The 16,930-nt window shown below is 44.8% G+C and overlaps 1 protein-coding gene across 7 annotated transcripts in view; it reads left to right on the top strand.

The window, feature by feature from the left end:
- LOC309370990 (potassium voltage-gated channel subfamily KQT member 1-like) overlaps nt 1–16,930 on the top strand; it is a 405,888-nt gene that overhangs the window by 93,886 nt on the left and 295,072 nt on the right. For all 7 annotated transcript variants that reach the window (XM_081913303.1, XM_081913305.1, XM_081913302.1 and 4 more), the window contains one exon: nt 5,751–5,865. In XM_081913303.1, coding sequence (XP_081769429.1) covers nt 5,751–5,865 — 115 coding nt within the window. The remainder of the gene's footprint in view (nt 1–5,750; nt 5,866–16,930) is intronic.

The following is a 16,930-nucleotide window of genomic DNA, read 5'->3' as shown; positions in this document are numbered from 1 at the left end:
GATGTCTTCTAAAAGTCTGGAAGTTGTTTATTTCTTTGACATCTGATGGGAGGGCATTCCACAGGGCGGGCACCACTACCGAGAAGGCCCTTTGCCTGGTTCCCTGGATAAGAGTGTGAGACTGATGTTAAAAGAAGTTTGGGGCTTGGCTAGAGGCTTCAGAGCAAGAAGGGTTAAAACAAAGTTGGACCATCCTCTGTAGCAGGAGAGACTGCAAGAGCAGGGTAATTAAGAAGGTGACAAGGAGGTTTGGTTTGCTTAACAAAGTGTCCGAGCAAAATGCCAGGATTGTATTTGGGTTTACGAAGAAGCCTCCTTATAGAAGCCCAGTAAGCAAAGGAACAGAAACCTACCAGGCTTACCCTGAACTGAGGGAATGAGTTGGATTCTGGGTGCTTAAACTTGTAAATAAATAATAATGGAGTTTTCAATCATTGCCTTTTTTAGTTTCTGCAACAAATCTAGGGGGAAAAGACATCCCCTTAAATGGACCTTATTTTAGGTCATGAGCACACTACTGGCTAAAAATGCAGTCTATTTTTTCCAATTCAGATCAAAGTTGGTTTGGAGAAAAAATCATTTAAAACACAGTGTTTCTTAAAAATCAAATGTGGATTGTCATGTACACAGCTATAGTCAAGGGTGCCAATAGAATTTCCTGGGCCAAATGCATTGCACGTAGGTTCCCACCACCCACCCCATAATCTATTGTCAAGAATTATGCATATTTACATACAGTATATTGGCCCAGCCTACCTCACAGGGCGTAGGCTGGTGTTGCTTGTTTGATTTCATATGCACTGCATAAGGTCCCAGGGCAGATTGTAAAAATATAAAATTCATTATTAAATACAGTTTTAAAATAAACCACAGTGATAGGAATAGGGTAGATCCTTCTGTAAAGATAAAAGTGAGGAGTGGAGGATAATATGAACAACCTTGAGCTTCCAAATGGAAAAGCAGGTTACAAATATATAATGTCAGTTACAGAAGCCCCTAGATTTAACTGCAATGTTCCATAGTCTTAATAATTACAGAAAAATGCAAAAAGAAAAGTTTGCCAACCCTGATAAATAACAAGCAAAAAATGCCCTGTGTACAGTTTTTCAACTCTGGTTTCTGAACTGCCAACTCTCAGCCCAACCTCTCTCACATTGATGTTGTGAATGTAAAGGGAGGAAGGAGAAGACAAGGGACGCAGCCTGGAGCTCCTGGGAGGAAAACCAGGATGTAAATGTACAGCAAACATGTGGAATTTCACAACTCGGAACACAAAACGCACAAGGCATTTTGCCAGCCTTGAGAAACAAAAAATAGCATAGTTGCCTGTAGGAATATAAACTGTATCAGGAAGTTTTAATGTTTGATGTCACACTGTGTTTTTATATTATGTTGGAAGGCTCCTGGAGTGGCTGGGGCAACCTGGTCAGATGGGGCATGGTGGAAGTAATAAAATATTAGTAGCAGTAGTATTATTTTATATTTTTGTTTATGGCTACAGTATAGTACTAAATAGCTGTGTCTCAATGGGGGACATGGAAAACAAAATGGGTGTGATTGCAATAGCAGCATTTTTCTATGCTCATTTATTTCAAGGGAATCTCTTTTGAGTAAAACACACTGAAGCCAGCCAATTGTCTTTTATTGTGTAAAGGCAACACACTTTGGGTGTGACTGAGGCATCGTTAGTGGGTGGTTCCCTAGAATGGATGGCTGGGTGGTTGCCTGCTCTTGATGGAGTTACACTCCCTCTGAAAAAGTGGGTATGTAGCTTGGGGGTATTCATGGACCCTTGGCTGTCACTTGAGGCTCAGGTGGCCTCGGTGGCTTGGAGTGCCTTCCATCAGCTTTGGCTGGTGGCCAAGCTACAGCCCTGGCTGGACTGGGGTAGCCTAATTATTGTTGTCTATGGTATGGTAACCTATAGGTTACTGTAACATGTTATACATCGGGTTGTCTCTGAAGATGGTTCAGAAATTTCAAATGGTGAATAATTCAGTAGCCAGGTGGTTCGCCAGGACAAGACAGTTTGAGCATATTGCATTGATCCTGGTCTGACTGCAATAGCTGCCAATTAGTTTCTGAGCCCAGTTCAAAGTGCTTGTTTTGACATAGAAAGCCTTGAGTGGCTGAGGACCGCAATGCCTCAAGGATTGCCTCTCTCCATATGAGCCTACCTGGACCTTGCGATCATCCTCTGTGCCTTGTCCTCAAAAGGTTCGGAGGGTGGCAACAGAAGAACAGGCCTTTTCTGCAGTGACTCTCCATTTGTGGAAAGCTCTCCCCAGGGAGGTTCGGCTGGTGCCTTCATTATACACCTTTAGGTGCCAGGCGAAAATGTTCAACCAGGCCTTTGGCTGATTAACATCTTCTACCACTTTTAAATGTGTGGGAGTGCGGGTTATTGGTTTGTTTTTTCTGTTCTTGTTTTTATCGTGTATTTTGTGCTTTTATGTTGTATTTTTATGTTGTAAACTGCCCTGAGATCTGTGGGTGAAGTACATGTCCTAGTATATGGGAAATACTTTTAATGAGAAATGTTTTGTTTTTTGAAAGGCCAAATATAGAAATAATTTTATCTGACGAAAGGGTGGGGGTGGACAGGGGAAGAAGAATGCAATTGTGCACAAAGACTGGCAAATGCTGCCTGCTACCTGCTAGAGCAGTCTTGGATTTCAGACGTACTCCAGAGGTTCTTCGCAAGAGAAAGATTGTGGCTTGGCAGTTCCAATAAACAAAACTTTATGGGAATTTAAGACCAGTCTAACCAAATCTAGTATGAAAATTGACTATTCTTTTGTCCAGGACAAAGTTCTACACCATTGCACTCAGATGCATGCACACGAAAGCTTATACAAGAACAAACTTGGTCTTTAAGGTGCTACTAGACAATTTTTTATTTATTTTTATTTTTATTTAAATTGCTTGTTAGACAATGTTTTATTCATCTGCTTTATGTACTTACAGTACTTGTATGATGCCCAATAGCAGCCTCCTAAAACGCAATAGGGACGTGGGTGGCACTGTGGGTTAAACCACAGAGCCTAGGACTTGCCAATCTCTGTTGGAAGCCGCCCAGAGTGGCTGGGGAAACCCAGCCATATGGGCGGGGTACAAATAATAAATTGTTGTTGTTGTTGTTGTTGTTATACAACACACACACACGTTCTCCTGATGCTGCAGGAGAAGAGGAATGCTGCATTGATTTACAGCAGGGGTTTTAGGAAGGTCACAGCTCAGAGACAGATGAACAGAAGAGTTGGGAAGTGTTAGGAGAAGGGGAAGGTGAGGCAAGGCCAGGAGGCAGAGCAGCCAGCTGACACGTTGTCACTGGAGAGTATTTCTGACCCCCTTCTCCCAGAACTCGGCGTTTGTTAAGAGTGCAGGAACAGAGAACTTGGAGACAGTTGGCCACGAGCAGATACAGTAAAAGGAAATGCTGTTGCTAGGGAGGAGGGAGGAGGAGCTCAGTTGGAGCAACACCATTGTTTGGGCATACGGCATTCTTTTGTCTCTCATTATTATGAATGAATAAACTCAATAAAAAGGACTCTACCTTGTTTTTCTCTGCTTCTTGCTGCCACTGGGGGAGGGATAGAATTCCTGAGCCTGACAGCATAGCAGAGCTACTAGTCTCGCTAAACTTAACATTGAACCTTGTGGTTTTTATTGATTGTAAACGTTTAGTAATTTTTAAAGCTGTACAGAGGTACCTTGGGTTAAGAACTTAATTCATTCAATAGGTCCGTTCTTAACCTGAAACAGTTCTTAACCTGAGGCATGTTTTTGCTAATGGGGCCTCTTGCTGCCGCTGTGCCGCTGGCACACGATTTCCATTCTTATCCTGGGGCAACCACTTCCTGGTTAGTGGAGTTTGTAACCCGAAGCATCTGTAACCCAAGGTGCCACTGTACACACTTTGGCAGTTTCTGTGACATAATGGAAACTATGCATGGGCTTACACAATTACTGGACCATTTTGTTTTTTATTTATTCATTCCCAAGATTTATATGCTGCTCTTTAGTTTGGAGATTTCTATAATGACTAACAATTAATGATGTAAATAGCAGCATTAGTAGGTTAAGATCAGGAGCATCAGCCTGTTCTTTCAATACAACAGATACAACTCTAGCATTACAATAGTTCTAAAATGGTTAAAACTGACAGACCTCCCAAGGAGAGTATTCCACAGCTGGGGCGCTGCCACAGAAGTCTCTCCCACCATCTCACTTCTAAAGGCAGGGAGGACTTAGAGAAGGGCCTCCCAGGATGATCTTAGTGACAGATCACATCATGCGCCAGCTCACTGGGAGCAATATCTCCTCCTCCTCTGAGCTCCCTTTGCCACCTGAGTTCATAAATTGCAAAGAATGCTGTGTGCTTAGGGGGCAACAAAAACGAGACAAATTCATTGGAATTGATTTGACTTGATAAGGTACACAAATAAAAAGGAACACCAGCAGACTTTACCTCATTCATCTCCTGTATGTGAGAATTTGGAATTCTTAAATCTTTCACTTTGCTCCTTGCTGGCCCTCTTTCCCTCTGGTTATACTTACTTATAAAGCGTGTTCTACTTTTTCTTTGGTCTTGTTGAGAAGATGGAAAGCGGCAGGTGATTTAATGTTCTTGAAATTGAATCACACTTTTTATAAGTGACCCCAGTGAAATGTCTACAATCTGTGATTATTTGTTATTAGGATTGATTCTAGTTTACTTACGTATTTTACTACGTAATAATAGTAACAACAACAATAATAATAATATATTTTCAATCAAAGAATGCAAAATCGGGAAGATCTATCTTCCTTCAGGAGGAGCATCTGCACAAAAGCACAATCTTGGCATTTTATAGATAAATACATGGGAGCAGTTTCCAAGCAAAGCTGGTGGAGTGTACAGTCCCTTTGCCCTGGTAATTCCCTCCTCTCCTGAGAGCTTTTTTGAGACTTGCCTGATGAGACTTGTCCTGTGAGGCAGAGCTGCTTTCAGGACCTCTGCAGAGACTGTGCCTGCTTCCAGACAGGGCTAACTATTGTAAATAGGTCATTCAGATATCACAAATAGGTCGCTGACAACATGGGTTTTTCGTTTGTTTGGTGCAGCAGTCCCGCCCCCCCCCCACTTATTGGACTTTATGAGGAAATTAATCAGGATTAATTTGGGGGGTGGCCTGGTATTCTTCACCTTCTGAGTTAATCCTCCACACAAATAATCAAGGGCAGTCAATAGTTAAGCCTGCCTGAAAACCTGATGTCTTTCCACACAGGGTCACAAAATGCCTCTGAGTGTCAAAATCCGCTTCATAATCTCTGCCACTCATTCTTTGCAAAATGCAATTTTGTACACATAGACTGCTTGTCATAACAATGGACGCATCACCAATATTTATAGAAACATTCTACTTGTCATTTCTTCATCATGCTCATATTATCCTTTAAGAAAGAAAATTGTGGGCGCAGATTGTGAGCTCACTGGAACTGCTGTGCTGCTCCTTGGCTTTCAGGGTCAGCCTCCCTTTCAATGCTGCTTTGAAATGAAAAAGCAGTCTTTGCAGGTACAAAACCAAAGCCCAAGGACTTTTACCTGTAAAGAGTTGCCTTGAGGAAGGAGAGCATAATAAGGATTAAAAGCAGTGCTTTTAAAAGGCACTGATTGAAAGGCAACAACTGCAGTATAAATGGAGCAACTTGTGTAATCTTGCTGTTCTGTCCCTTTAACATATTGCATCTTCACATTCTTTGTTTAGTAAAAAAGCGTTTGGAAGGGAACAGTGGTGAAATGTCAAGGGCCAACAGTTTCACAGAAGACATGGACCTCATCTCTGAAGAGGCACCTTTGCCTGCTGTGTCTGATGTGTCACAGTAAGTGCAATAATTATGAGTGTTTCTTAGAAACACATGCCATTTGTAGATGTTACCAAGTCACATGTGCAGAGTAGGAGGCCAGTCAATTGGCCAAATATTGTTTGTTGGACAGTAGATTGAATGTGATTAATGTGCAGTCCTTTGTTTTGTAAATAGAAGCCCTGGGGAAGTTTGAGCAGCCTTAGCACCATGAAGGGTAGAGAGGAAACACATCTCTTTCTCTCTCTTTTGGGGTCCGAACAGAAAAGCTGCTTCTCCAATGTGCATTTCAAGCACACCATTGGAGATTTCCTTTCAAGTTTGAATATCTGCATGTTAGATAAATGCACAGTCATTGTCTTAGAGCAATTAATATCACATCTTGGGCCCTTAGTACCTTTGAAACTTCTTGGAATTAAGCGACAACAAAGAGGGGGGATTTTTTTGGTCTTTTATAGCCCTAGAATGTGGACATTGTTGTATTTACAACTGTGAAAAAATATACAGCGCCTTTGTTATTGTGAAGGAGAGGACATACTGTATATAAACTAGCTTTTAAAAATTGGGACAAATAACTGTCAACTTTTCCCTTTTTTTAAGGGAAATCCTATTCGGAATAAGGGAATGTCCCTTTTAAAAAGGGAAACGTTGACAGCTATGCTTGTTGATCAACCGAGGTGTTTTCTGCAGGATGGATGTTAACTCTGTTATTTGAATAAGGTTTATATAGCAGTGTCTTGTGGGCAAAGAATTCAGCACGTTCCCTTTTGGTCTGTATGGGCTATTTTATTTTGTTTTGGTATAATATTTTGAACTATTATGGTGGATTTGTATTATATATATATTTTAAAAATATTAGTGTTATAGTATGCTGATTGAAATGTTAGCTTTTTTGTGAATAAGATTCCATGTAAGGAGCTGGTTTTAATATTTTAAACTCTGGGACCTGCACACCCCCAAAACTACCTTTCACCTTGTGTGCCTTGTGGCCTATTTAGATCTTTTTCTGGAGCCTGTTTTATGTACTTTCACTGTATTGTCAGCATGGCTTTAGTGAGAAGTGGAACATCTTTGCAACAATCCTGGGGCAATGGAATACTCCCCCAGAGGAGGGTTAATAAATTACATCTTTACAGAGTTGGAAGAGATGCTTTCATCGTCAAAAATTTGGTTGTGGTGCCTAAGTACTCTTCAGAGAAATTGATTGAGAAATTAAAAATTAGAAACACTTAGTGTGTTGTGAGCTTAGATATTCTGCCAGAAATTGAACCTCGGGATCAAAATTTCAGAGAGTCAGTGAATGGTTTAATAAGACATGGCATACGGCCATAATGGCAAAGCTTCTGAAGTCCTACATCTTTATGACGGAAGACAAAGACAAGAATACTTTGAGAAGCTTTGGACTCCACTTATTTTATATATGGATCAGAAATTCAATACAGACATTTTCATATAAAAGCTTTTTAATTGCTACCATAATACATGCATGAGTTATTGTTACAATGATTATATATATGTATTTTAAATTTTATTTTCTTTCACAAAATTTATACACCACTTGATTGTTAGATAACTTCAAAGTGGTCTACAAAAAGAATAAACTATGAAATTATCAATAAAAACGTTCAAAAATATTTAAAATCAGCAATAAGCTAAAAACCAGATTAAAACACATGGCAATATTATGTTCTTGGCAAGCCCCACAATGAACACAGTGAAGGTGCCAGCTTGATGCCAATAGGGGGGAGTTCCAAAGTGTAAGTGCTGCTACATTAAAAGATTTCTTCCTTACAGATGCAGAATTAAGGTTACATAGCACCTGTAATGATGCCAAGACCTCACAAAGCAGCATGTAGAAAAAGAATGATGCAAGATATATCAGGCACATGAGATAGGTGAAGGATGACTATGAGAAAGCTTTTCTAAATCACACAAGTCTGACCACTCTTAAGGAAAGCACCAGGGAACAGAGAGGTTTTCAAAGTAGCACTGAATGTCTTCACTGAAGGAACCAAGTGTAAATCAGTCATGTGGATCAAGTAAATTGTTTCTGTAAGTTTTGTACCTAAGCATGTAAATTACTACATTTTATCTGATATATGATAAATACTTTTATTTTGTATGTTAATAGTTTAAATACTAATGCTAAGTCACAGTGAACTATTTCTCATCACGTATTTTAAAGTGCTGGGCTTTTCTTCGCTGTACTAAAACATGGCATGGAAAAGTTTAGAAGTAAGGTTTTATTCAATCTTAAGAGTACAAAGCAGAATTGTCATTTTGTGAGCTTGTCCAAATGCATATGCTTACTTTCATATATCATTCTATTGAGATTAGTGCTGATATATAAATAGCAGCAACAAAAAATCCTGTGGTGCCTTAAACACCAACAAATGCATTATGTCATATAAGTAAGAGGGGACGTGATAGAGGTGTATTAAATTATGGTGCATAAAATAATAATACTAGAATTCGGACATATGCAGTGAAGCTGAATAACGGAAGAGTCAGGATTGACAAAAATAGTTATTAGCACAGTGGATAGTTTTGTTATAGATTTGTTCCAATGAGAGGCAGTAGTAGCTACGAACTTGGATGGCTTTGAAAAAGGATTAGAAATATTCACGGATCAGTGGTCACTAACCACAGCAGTTATATTACACTTCTGTTGCTGGAGATGGTATGCCTCTGAATAGCACTTCCTGGGAATTGCAGGGGGGAGAACGTTTTTGCACTCCTGCTCTGTTTGTGCCCTGCCCACAGGCATCTGGTTGGCCTTTCTGAGAAGTGGAATCCTTTGGCGCGATCAAGTATGGCTCTTCCCTTAAACGTCTAAGGAAGTGGACTTCAGACTTATGTCATAATAAGCATGTTAGTCTTTAAGGTGCTACAAGACTCTTTGTTGTTTTTGCTGCAACAGACTAACATTGCCAAATATAGAACTCTTCATGCCAGTGGTGGGTAGAAAAAGAGGTGCCAGAACTCACCATGAACACCTCCCTTGTTCACTTAGAATGGCAATGGTGTTCACCTGAAGGTGCCAGAGCCGAGTTCCATTAGGTTCTGGTTGAAAAAAAAACCCTGGGTAGAACCAAATCCGGCAGTGGAACAAGAGTGGGAGGGAATCAATGAATCTGACTCTTCCTTTGTGTGGTATGCTGCATTCTAGCCATGCAAAAGTCTCTCCTCCATACACAAATACATACATGTGCATGTACACACCCACCTATTCTGGCAAATAAAAATAATTTTCACAGTTCAAGGACATTTCAGCCAGGCAAAAATACTTAAGGGGTCAGTAAGGGACATGACTCAAGGAAGGGGCATAGGCGCCGACTCCATGGGGCCTGAGGGGGCCCGAGCCCCCTCAAAAATTCGTTTGGGGGGGCTCTGCCCCCCCAATAATTTAAGAAAATTATTACCGTATTTTTCCCTCAAAAAGAGGAAGCGGCTGCTTTCCTGCATTCTGCCTCAGGGTCTTACTGCCCACCCTCCTCTGTTTCCTTGCTGTGTTTGCTCAAACGGAACAAAGAGCAGGGAAAAGCCCCTCCCCTCCAGGCAAGCAGGCAGGAGGGAGAGAGAGAGAGAGAGAGAGCGAGCGAGCGAGCGTGCGAGCTGGCTGGCTTGGGTGGGTAGGTGAGGGAAAACTTTTGCCTTCCTTTCCTCCCTGCCGTTATACCCCTCCCCTGCATTCTTAGCCAGCTGCTTCTCTGCACACCCCTCTCGTGCTCCTTGTCCGTTCTGTGTTTTTCCTTCCCTCCCCACTTAAAATGTGGTTTAAAAGCATGGATCCACATGGATCCTCAGGATCTTTGCATTGGGTCACCCCAAATTCACCAACAGATCACATAGCATGTCCATGGCTACAGCCTGCCCCCCAAAAATCACACACCCACTGTTGCCTGGGGCTGCAATGGTGCAGAAACGTGGTTACAAAACATGGATCCACAGGGATCCTCAGGATCTTTGCATTGGGTCACCCCAAATTCACCATCAGAGCACATAGCATGTCTATGGCTACAGCCTGCCCCCCCAAAATCACACACCCACTGTTGCCTGGGGCTGCAATGGTCAAAAACGTGGTTAGAAAGCATGGATCCACAGGGATTCTCAGGATTTTTGCATTGGGTCACCCCAAATTCACCATCAGATCACATGTCTGTGGCCACAGCATGAAGCACAAAAATGATACATCATTAATATTCACCGCCCACGGCGGCAGCCAATCGGCTGCCGCAAAGGGCGGGCCCTCACAGGTTCACTTAAGGTCGGGGCAGCCCGGGGCTCGCCCCTTTCGTTCCCCCAGCAGCAGCGGTTTGGAGGTCTTGGGGCCCCCCCCAATATTTTTTATAAGTCGGTATGGGCCCCCCAATATTTTTTTATAAGTCGGCGCCCCTGGGAAGGGGCATAGTCTAGGTAAAGTATCGAGGGTCATATACAGGGGCCTGAAGCTCCCAGGGCTGAGGTTACCATTCCCTGCAATAATCCCTATAATGATGTAGGTTTGACTGATTGAGACCAGCAGAATGTCATCCACTGAGTTTTGCAGTTGAGTAAGGATTGAACCTGGGTCTGTTTATGGTGGTCCAGTTATTTACTGGAGTCAGATGTGCCCTCGTGTACCAGATGTACCAGATATTTCTAAAGGTACATTGAGGTACATTGAGGTAAAGTGAGTATTGGCCTCTCTTTTATTTCTTTGAAGTGCTACTTGAAATAGCTGTTTTAACTGTGATTAATGCGCTTGTACTGCCAATTTTGCTTAACTTTTTATAACTAAACATACAGCACAGCCCATAACAAACCATTTCTTTCTTTAAAAACAGATGTATAACCAGGTAAGCATGTCTTAATAATGTTTATTTAAACCTGCTTGTAGTGTGATAACAGCATGGTTGAGTTTTATGCTTGATACTGTACTTTTTGATCATGAATTGGGACTAGAGGATTCCACATCTGATAAAATCACAATTCCTGACCACTTCACACTGCTGTTTTCACAAGACCAGTACCTTGATGGGGAAAACTAACTAACTGACCAACAACCAACCAATCTGATATCTGGGTGAACTGTGCTACACCATGCTGCCTGAGATTCTGGTCACCTTCATTTTCCTGGAATACCTAGAATCATAGAATCATAGAGTTGGAAGAGATCACAAGGGCCATTGAGTCCAACCCCCTGCCAAGCAGGAAACACCATCAGAGCACTCCTGACATATGGTTGTCAAGCCTCTGCTTAAAGACCTCCAAAGAAGGAGACTCCACCACACTCCTTGGCAGCAAATTCCACTGTCGAACAGCTCTTACTGTCAGGAAGTTCTTCCTAATGTTTAGGTGGAATCTTCTTTCTTGTAGTTTGGATCCATTGCTCCGTGTCCGCTTCTCTGGAGCAGCAGAAAACAACCTTTCTTCCTCCTCTATGTGACATCCTTTTATATATTTGAACATGGCTATCATATCACCCCTTAACCTCCTCTTCTCCAGGCTAAACATGCCCAGCTCCCTTAGCCGTTCCTCATAAGGCATCGTTTCAGGCCTTTGACCATTTTGGTTGCCCTCCTCTGGCCACGTTCCAGTTTGTCAGTGTCCTTCTTGAACTGTGGTGCCCAGAACTGGACACAGTACTCCAGGCGAGGACTGACCAGAGCAGAATACAGTGGCACTATTACTTCCCTTGATCTAGATGCTATACTCCTATTGATGCAGCCCAGAATTGCATTGGCTTTTTTAGCTGCCGCGTCACACTGTTGACTGATGTCAAGTTTGTGGTCAACCAAGACTCCTAGATCCTTTTCACATGTACTGCTCTCAAGCCAGGTGTCACCCATCTTGTATTTGTGCCTCTCATTTTTTTTGCCCAAGTGCAATACTTTACATTTCTCCCTGTTAAAATTCATCTTGTTTGTTTTGGCCCAGTTCTCTAATTTGTCAAGGTCGTTTTGAAGTGTGATCCTGTCCTCTGGGGTGTTAGCCACCCCTCCCAGTTTGGTGTCATCTGCAAATTTGATCAGGATGCCCTTGAGTCTATCATCCAAGTCGTTGACAAAGATGTTGAATAAGAACGGGTGTGCTGGTCCCGGGGGGAAGGTACTGTTACCGTAGTCAGGGTTCACAAGATGAGAGGCGAGGTCCGAAATAGGGAGCCGGGCGGGGTCAGGAACACTCAAAGATCAGAAGCAGGAAGCCGGGCAGGAAACAGGAACACTGGAAGGTCCAAAACAGGGAGCCCGGCGGGAACAGGAATGCTGGAAGGTCAGAAGCAGGAAGCTGGGCGAGGAACAGGAACACTGGCAGTTCAGGTCTAGGTCCGGGTAAAAGCAGATACTCCACAACGACATTGCTTCCGCAACCTGGGACCGGGCTGACTGACCTTTATCTTCTCTAAGGCCAGGGGCGGTCCCGGCCCCCATGAGCCCCGCCTCTCCTGGCCTTAAGGCGAGCACTCCTCCTGGGAGCAACCAGTTCCCTTCGCCTCTCTGCCTTAAGCCTCTGCAGTTCAGGAGAGGCCGAAGGGTTACTGGGCCCCGGGGAAGGCTCACCTGTAGACACTGAGTCCTCAAGCACCTCTGGGGCCAGAATGGTTTCACCTGGTGCCTGCTCCTGAGGATCTGACACAGGTGCAGGCTCCTCAGAATCTAGGCCTTGCCCCAGTTCAGCCGGCCCTGGAGGCGGGGACTCCTGTGCAGGCTGGGATTCCTCTGGTTCAGCCTCTGAATCGGAATCCCAGGCCATCACACCGGACCCAAGACAGAACCCTGTGGCACCCCACTAGTCACTCTTCTCCAGGATGAAGAGGAACCATTGATGAGCACCCTTTGGGTTCGGTCAGTCAGCCAGTTACAAATCCACTGAGTGGTAGCATAGTCAAGACTGCATTTTACCAGCTTCTTTACAAGAATACAATGGGGCACTTTGTCAAATGCCTTGCTGAAATCAAGGTAGGCTACATCCACTGCGTTCCCTTCATCTACCAGGCTTGTAATTCTGTCAAAAAATGAGATCAGGTTAGTCTGACATGAATTATTTTTCAGAAATCCATGCTGACTATTGGTGATCACAGCATTCCTTTCTAGGTGCTCACAGACTGTTTGCTTAATGATCTGCTCCAGAATCTTCCCTGGTATTGATGTCAGACTGACTGGGCGGTAATTATTTGGGTCCTCTCTTTTCCCCTTTTTGGAAATAGGGACAACATTTGCCCTCCTCCAGTCTGCCGGGACTTCGCCTGTTCTCCAGGAATTCTCAAAGATGACTGCCAGTGGTTCTGAGATCACATCTGCCAGTTCTTGTACTGCTGTTTTAGTTCACAGTGTGCCTGGTTGCCGAAGTCTTTAAAAAGGATAAGGATATTGCAGCAAAAACCCTCAGACACACCTACATGCCCATGCTGGGTACTACTATATCTTTTGCTCTATAGGATGCACTTTTTCCTTCCTAAAAAGCAAGGGAAAATGTGTGTGAGTCCTATGGATCGAATGCAGGGGGGGAGGCAGGCAGGGAAAGCCCCCAATACCTGCACACAAGCTCCGTGCGGCTCTTGCAGGAGAGGCGCTGCGCAAAGAGGGACGCCCCTTCAGCGACATGCCTGCCCTGGCTTCTGCCTTAGCTGTGCGCAGCCTCTTTGGGCAGGGGGAGCCTTCATCCCGCTGCCCTGAAGAGGCTTGGCGCGGTTATCCCAGAAGCCAGAACAGCCACACGGTATCCCAGAAGCCAGATCTCTCTTGCTGTTCTTGCTTCTGGGATTCAAAATATTTTTTTTCTTGCTTTCCTGTCCCCCAAACTGGGTGCGTCCTATCATCCGGTGTGTCCTATAGACCGAAAAATATGGTAACCTATTTCCCATTGTGCCACAGCCTCCACATCTGTTGCTGTTTGGGTCTTTGGATATAGGGCCTGAAATCAGCCCCAACAGGGACTCTAAGCAGATACTATGTGGAAAATATGTGGGTTTGTTTTCCTTTTTTTGTTTTTTGTTTTTTTGTTACGTTATATTGGCAGGCATGAAACACACAAAAAAATTGCATTAGGATGTAAGTTTATTCAGTCTGTCAGGTGATGGTGTGGTTGCTCGAGAGCAAACAGGCAAGACTCCGACCTGTCTTTTCCAAGCTTTATTCTCCATGCAACTATTTACAGTGAAGAGCGTCACAAGTTCATGTCTGGCTCAGTCGCTAGCAGAATCTGGGAGTGGCCGGTCCTTGTACTTCCCCCAGCATAACAGTCGTGTGACCCCCATCCTTCTCCTCCCCTCTCTGCGCCGAAACCTACTGCGCAGAGTGGGCGCTGGCAAAGAGGTACTCCCCTCCCCTCGGCTTTGATCAGGCTTGGTGTTGAGGCTCTCCCTAGCATCTCCTGGTCTCTGCACCTCCTCCCCACTGGAGGTGGGGCTTTCCTCCTTGCCAGAGGAGGCACTGCTTCGCAAGATCTTCGGAGGTTCCCTATAACACAACTGCCCTTCCACCTCTCGCCTCTGAGCTGATGGCAGTTCCCTGACATCCACCCCCCCTCAAGACCCCCCTCCCCGCTCTAATAGCATCCCCCTCCTGGGCGTTGGTAGGAGAGGGGGGAAAACCTCAGAAAGAACAGTCATCTTCCTCCGTGGATTCAAAAACTGCTTCCCATTCTCCCATGTTCACTCTCGCTGGCGGGAAGGCCCAATCAGGTCCCCCCCCCCCCATCAGACAGCTCAGTGACTTCGGCTCGGAGTCCCTCCTCCTCTACTGAGGACGTAAATCCTACGAAGTCCTCCTCGTCCTCTGTGGGTCCAAACACTTCCCCAAAGAACCTCCCCTGGGGTTTTTGCTTGCATGGGAAAAGAGTGTGGAACTCCTCCACAAGATACTCCTCCGTGAAGGTTTCTGCGGGAACCCACGTGTTTTCTGAACTGGGCTCCCGCTCCCAGGCCACCAAGTACTCTAGCTGATGCCCGTTCCACCTGGGGTATTTCCATCACTTCATTACAGAGTTCCCTCTCCTCTACCCTGGGATGGGCGGACAACCCTTCTTCCCTTCTGGGAAGCTGTGCCCCTCCCTGTAAGGTCAAAGCAGGGGTCTATGAAACACCGGATGAATTCTCATGCTGTCCCGCAACTTTAGCCTGAATTCCACTGGATTGATCTGATGGATCACCTCAAAGGGCCCCAGTCTCCTGGGCTGCAGTTTCTTGAACCCCCCTCTTAAAGGCAACCCCTGGGATGACAACCACACTTTGTCTCCCACCTGTATTACCCTGGCCTGTGATGCTTGTCTGCCTCCTCTCCAGGTCCAATTGGAGTTGCTGGTACAAAGCCTCCATCTCTTCTGCAAACTGCTCTGCAGCTGGAACACTTCATTCCTCCTCCCCCCCCCCCCGTCCTGGGAAGACCCTGGGGTGACACCTGTAGTTGGCCATAAAGGGACTCATTCCCGTGGACACATGTTTAGCATTATTGTATGCAAACTCCGCCAGTGCTAATTTCTCCACCCAATCATTCTGCCTCTGACTGACGTAGCAGCGTAAGTACTGCTGCAATATGGCTTTAGCTCTCTCGGCCTGCCTGTTGGTTTCTGGGTGTCTTGCCATCGAGAAGCTCACCTCCACCTGCAACAGGCTCATGAGTTTAGGCCAGAACTGTGAGGTGAACTGTTTTCCACGGTTAGAGACCACCCTCGATGGGTCTCCATGCAGTCAAAAGACGTGGTCCACGAACAGCTTGGCAGTTTTCTCAGCTGTCACTGCATGGGAACATGCCACAAAGTGACACATTTTGGTCAGCAGATCGACCACCACCATCATTGCCGTCTTACCTCGTGACCTGGGCAGATCCGTCATGAAATCTATGGACACCACCTCCCAGGGTCTCCCCAGTGTTGGTCAGAGTTCCAGTAACCCCACCGGTGCAGCTCTTAGCCCTTTGGCCCTCTGACACCTGGCACACCCTCGGACATATACCCTTACATCCTCCCTTACCTTGGGCCACCAGAACTGCCTGGTGACTAGCAGCATGATTTTATGTTGCCCAAAATGCCCAGCTGTGGGGTTGTCATGGAGCTGTCTGAGGATTTTGGCCCTCAATGGCTCTCCCGGTACATACAGTGTTCCTTTGTAGAACAAGAGCCCCCCTTTCTCCTGAAAACCCCCATTTGCTCTCTGACCATCTTTAAGTTCCCCAATTTTAGTTTGAGCAAACACATCGTGTCTGGTGAGCCCAACCAGTTCCGCCTCCCCTGTCAGTGCTTCCCCATATGACCATTTGCCCTCTTGGAACATTTGTCTGGCCACGGGTGGCGCTTCCTCTTCCATGTACTCTGGCTTCCTGGAAAGTGTGTCCGCCCTCATGTTTTGCCCCCCAGGGATGTATTGTATCTTAACTTTCAAAGGCCTGCTGTGCTTCCATTGTCCACGAAAACTTCTTGCCACTGAGACAATCGGTTATTGGCACTTCCACTATAACTGCCCTTCCACCTCTCGCCTCTCAGCTGATGGCAGTTCCCTGACACAGTCTTCTCAATAATAAATGTAGTTTTATTTAACCATATTTGTGGTGAAACAGAATTGAAATGAAAGTTACTTGACAGTATGCCATCTTTTTATTAGATGTGTCACTATGGAAAAGGTTTAAATGTATTTCCTGGATGTATTGCATAAGGTAGTTTTTAAAGAAATAACGAAAGGAAAATGTACAAGCAAGAGAAGAGATGCAGCTGAAATTAAAGTGACACAGCAGAGTTCCTTTGCTTTATGGCAAAAAAAACCCCCAGAGGGCTATTGCTTATACAAAATGACACTTGTTGAGCTAATGACACACTTGACACACATGATCTACAGTGGTACCTCGGTTTTCGAACAGCTTTGTTCTCAAACTGCTTGGAACCCAAACATTTCAAACCCGGAAATGAGTGTTTCGGTTTTCAAACTTTTTCGGAAGCCAAACATGCTCTGATTTGAGTGCACACTTCCGTTTATAGCGAGCGACTTGGCCCTAGCAGTGACTGCCACCGCTTCCTTCCCTTCCCTGGGATGGAAGTGCAATTGGGCGGCTCCTCAGAATGGAAGTGACTCCGGAGTAGGCAGACTTGGAAGTTGGCGACTCTCCCCCAG

Source organism: Podarcis melisellensis (assembly GCF_964234715.1).
Source record: "Podarcis melisellensis genome assembly, chromosome: 5".
Taxonomy (NCBI): Eukaryota; Metazoa; Chordata; class Lepidosauria; order Squamata; family Lacertidae; genus Podarcis; species Podarcis melisellensis.
This window is presented reverse-complemented; position numbering and strand designations above follow the sequence as displayed.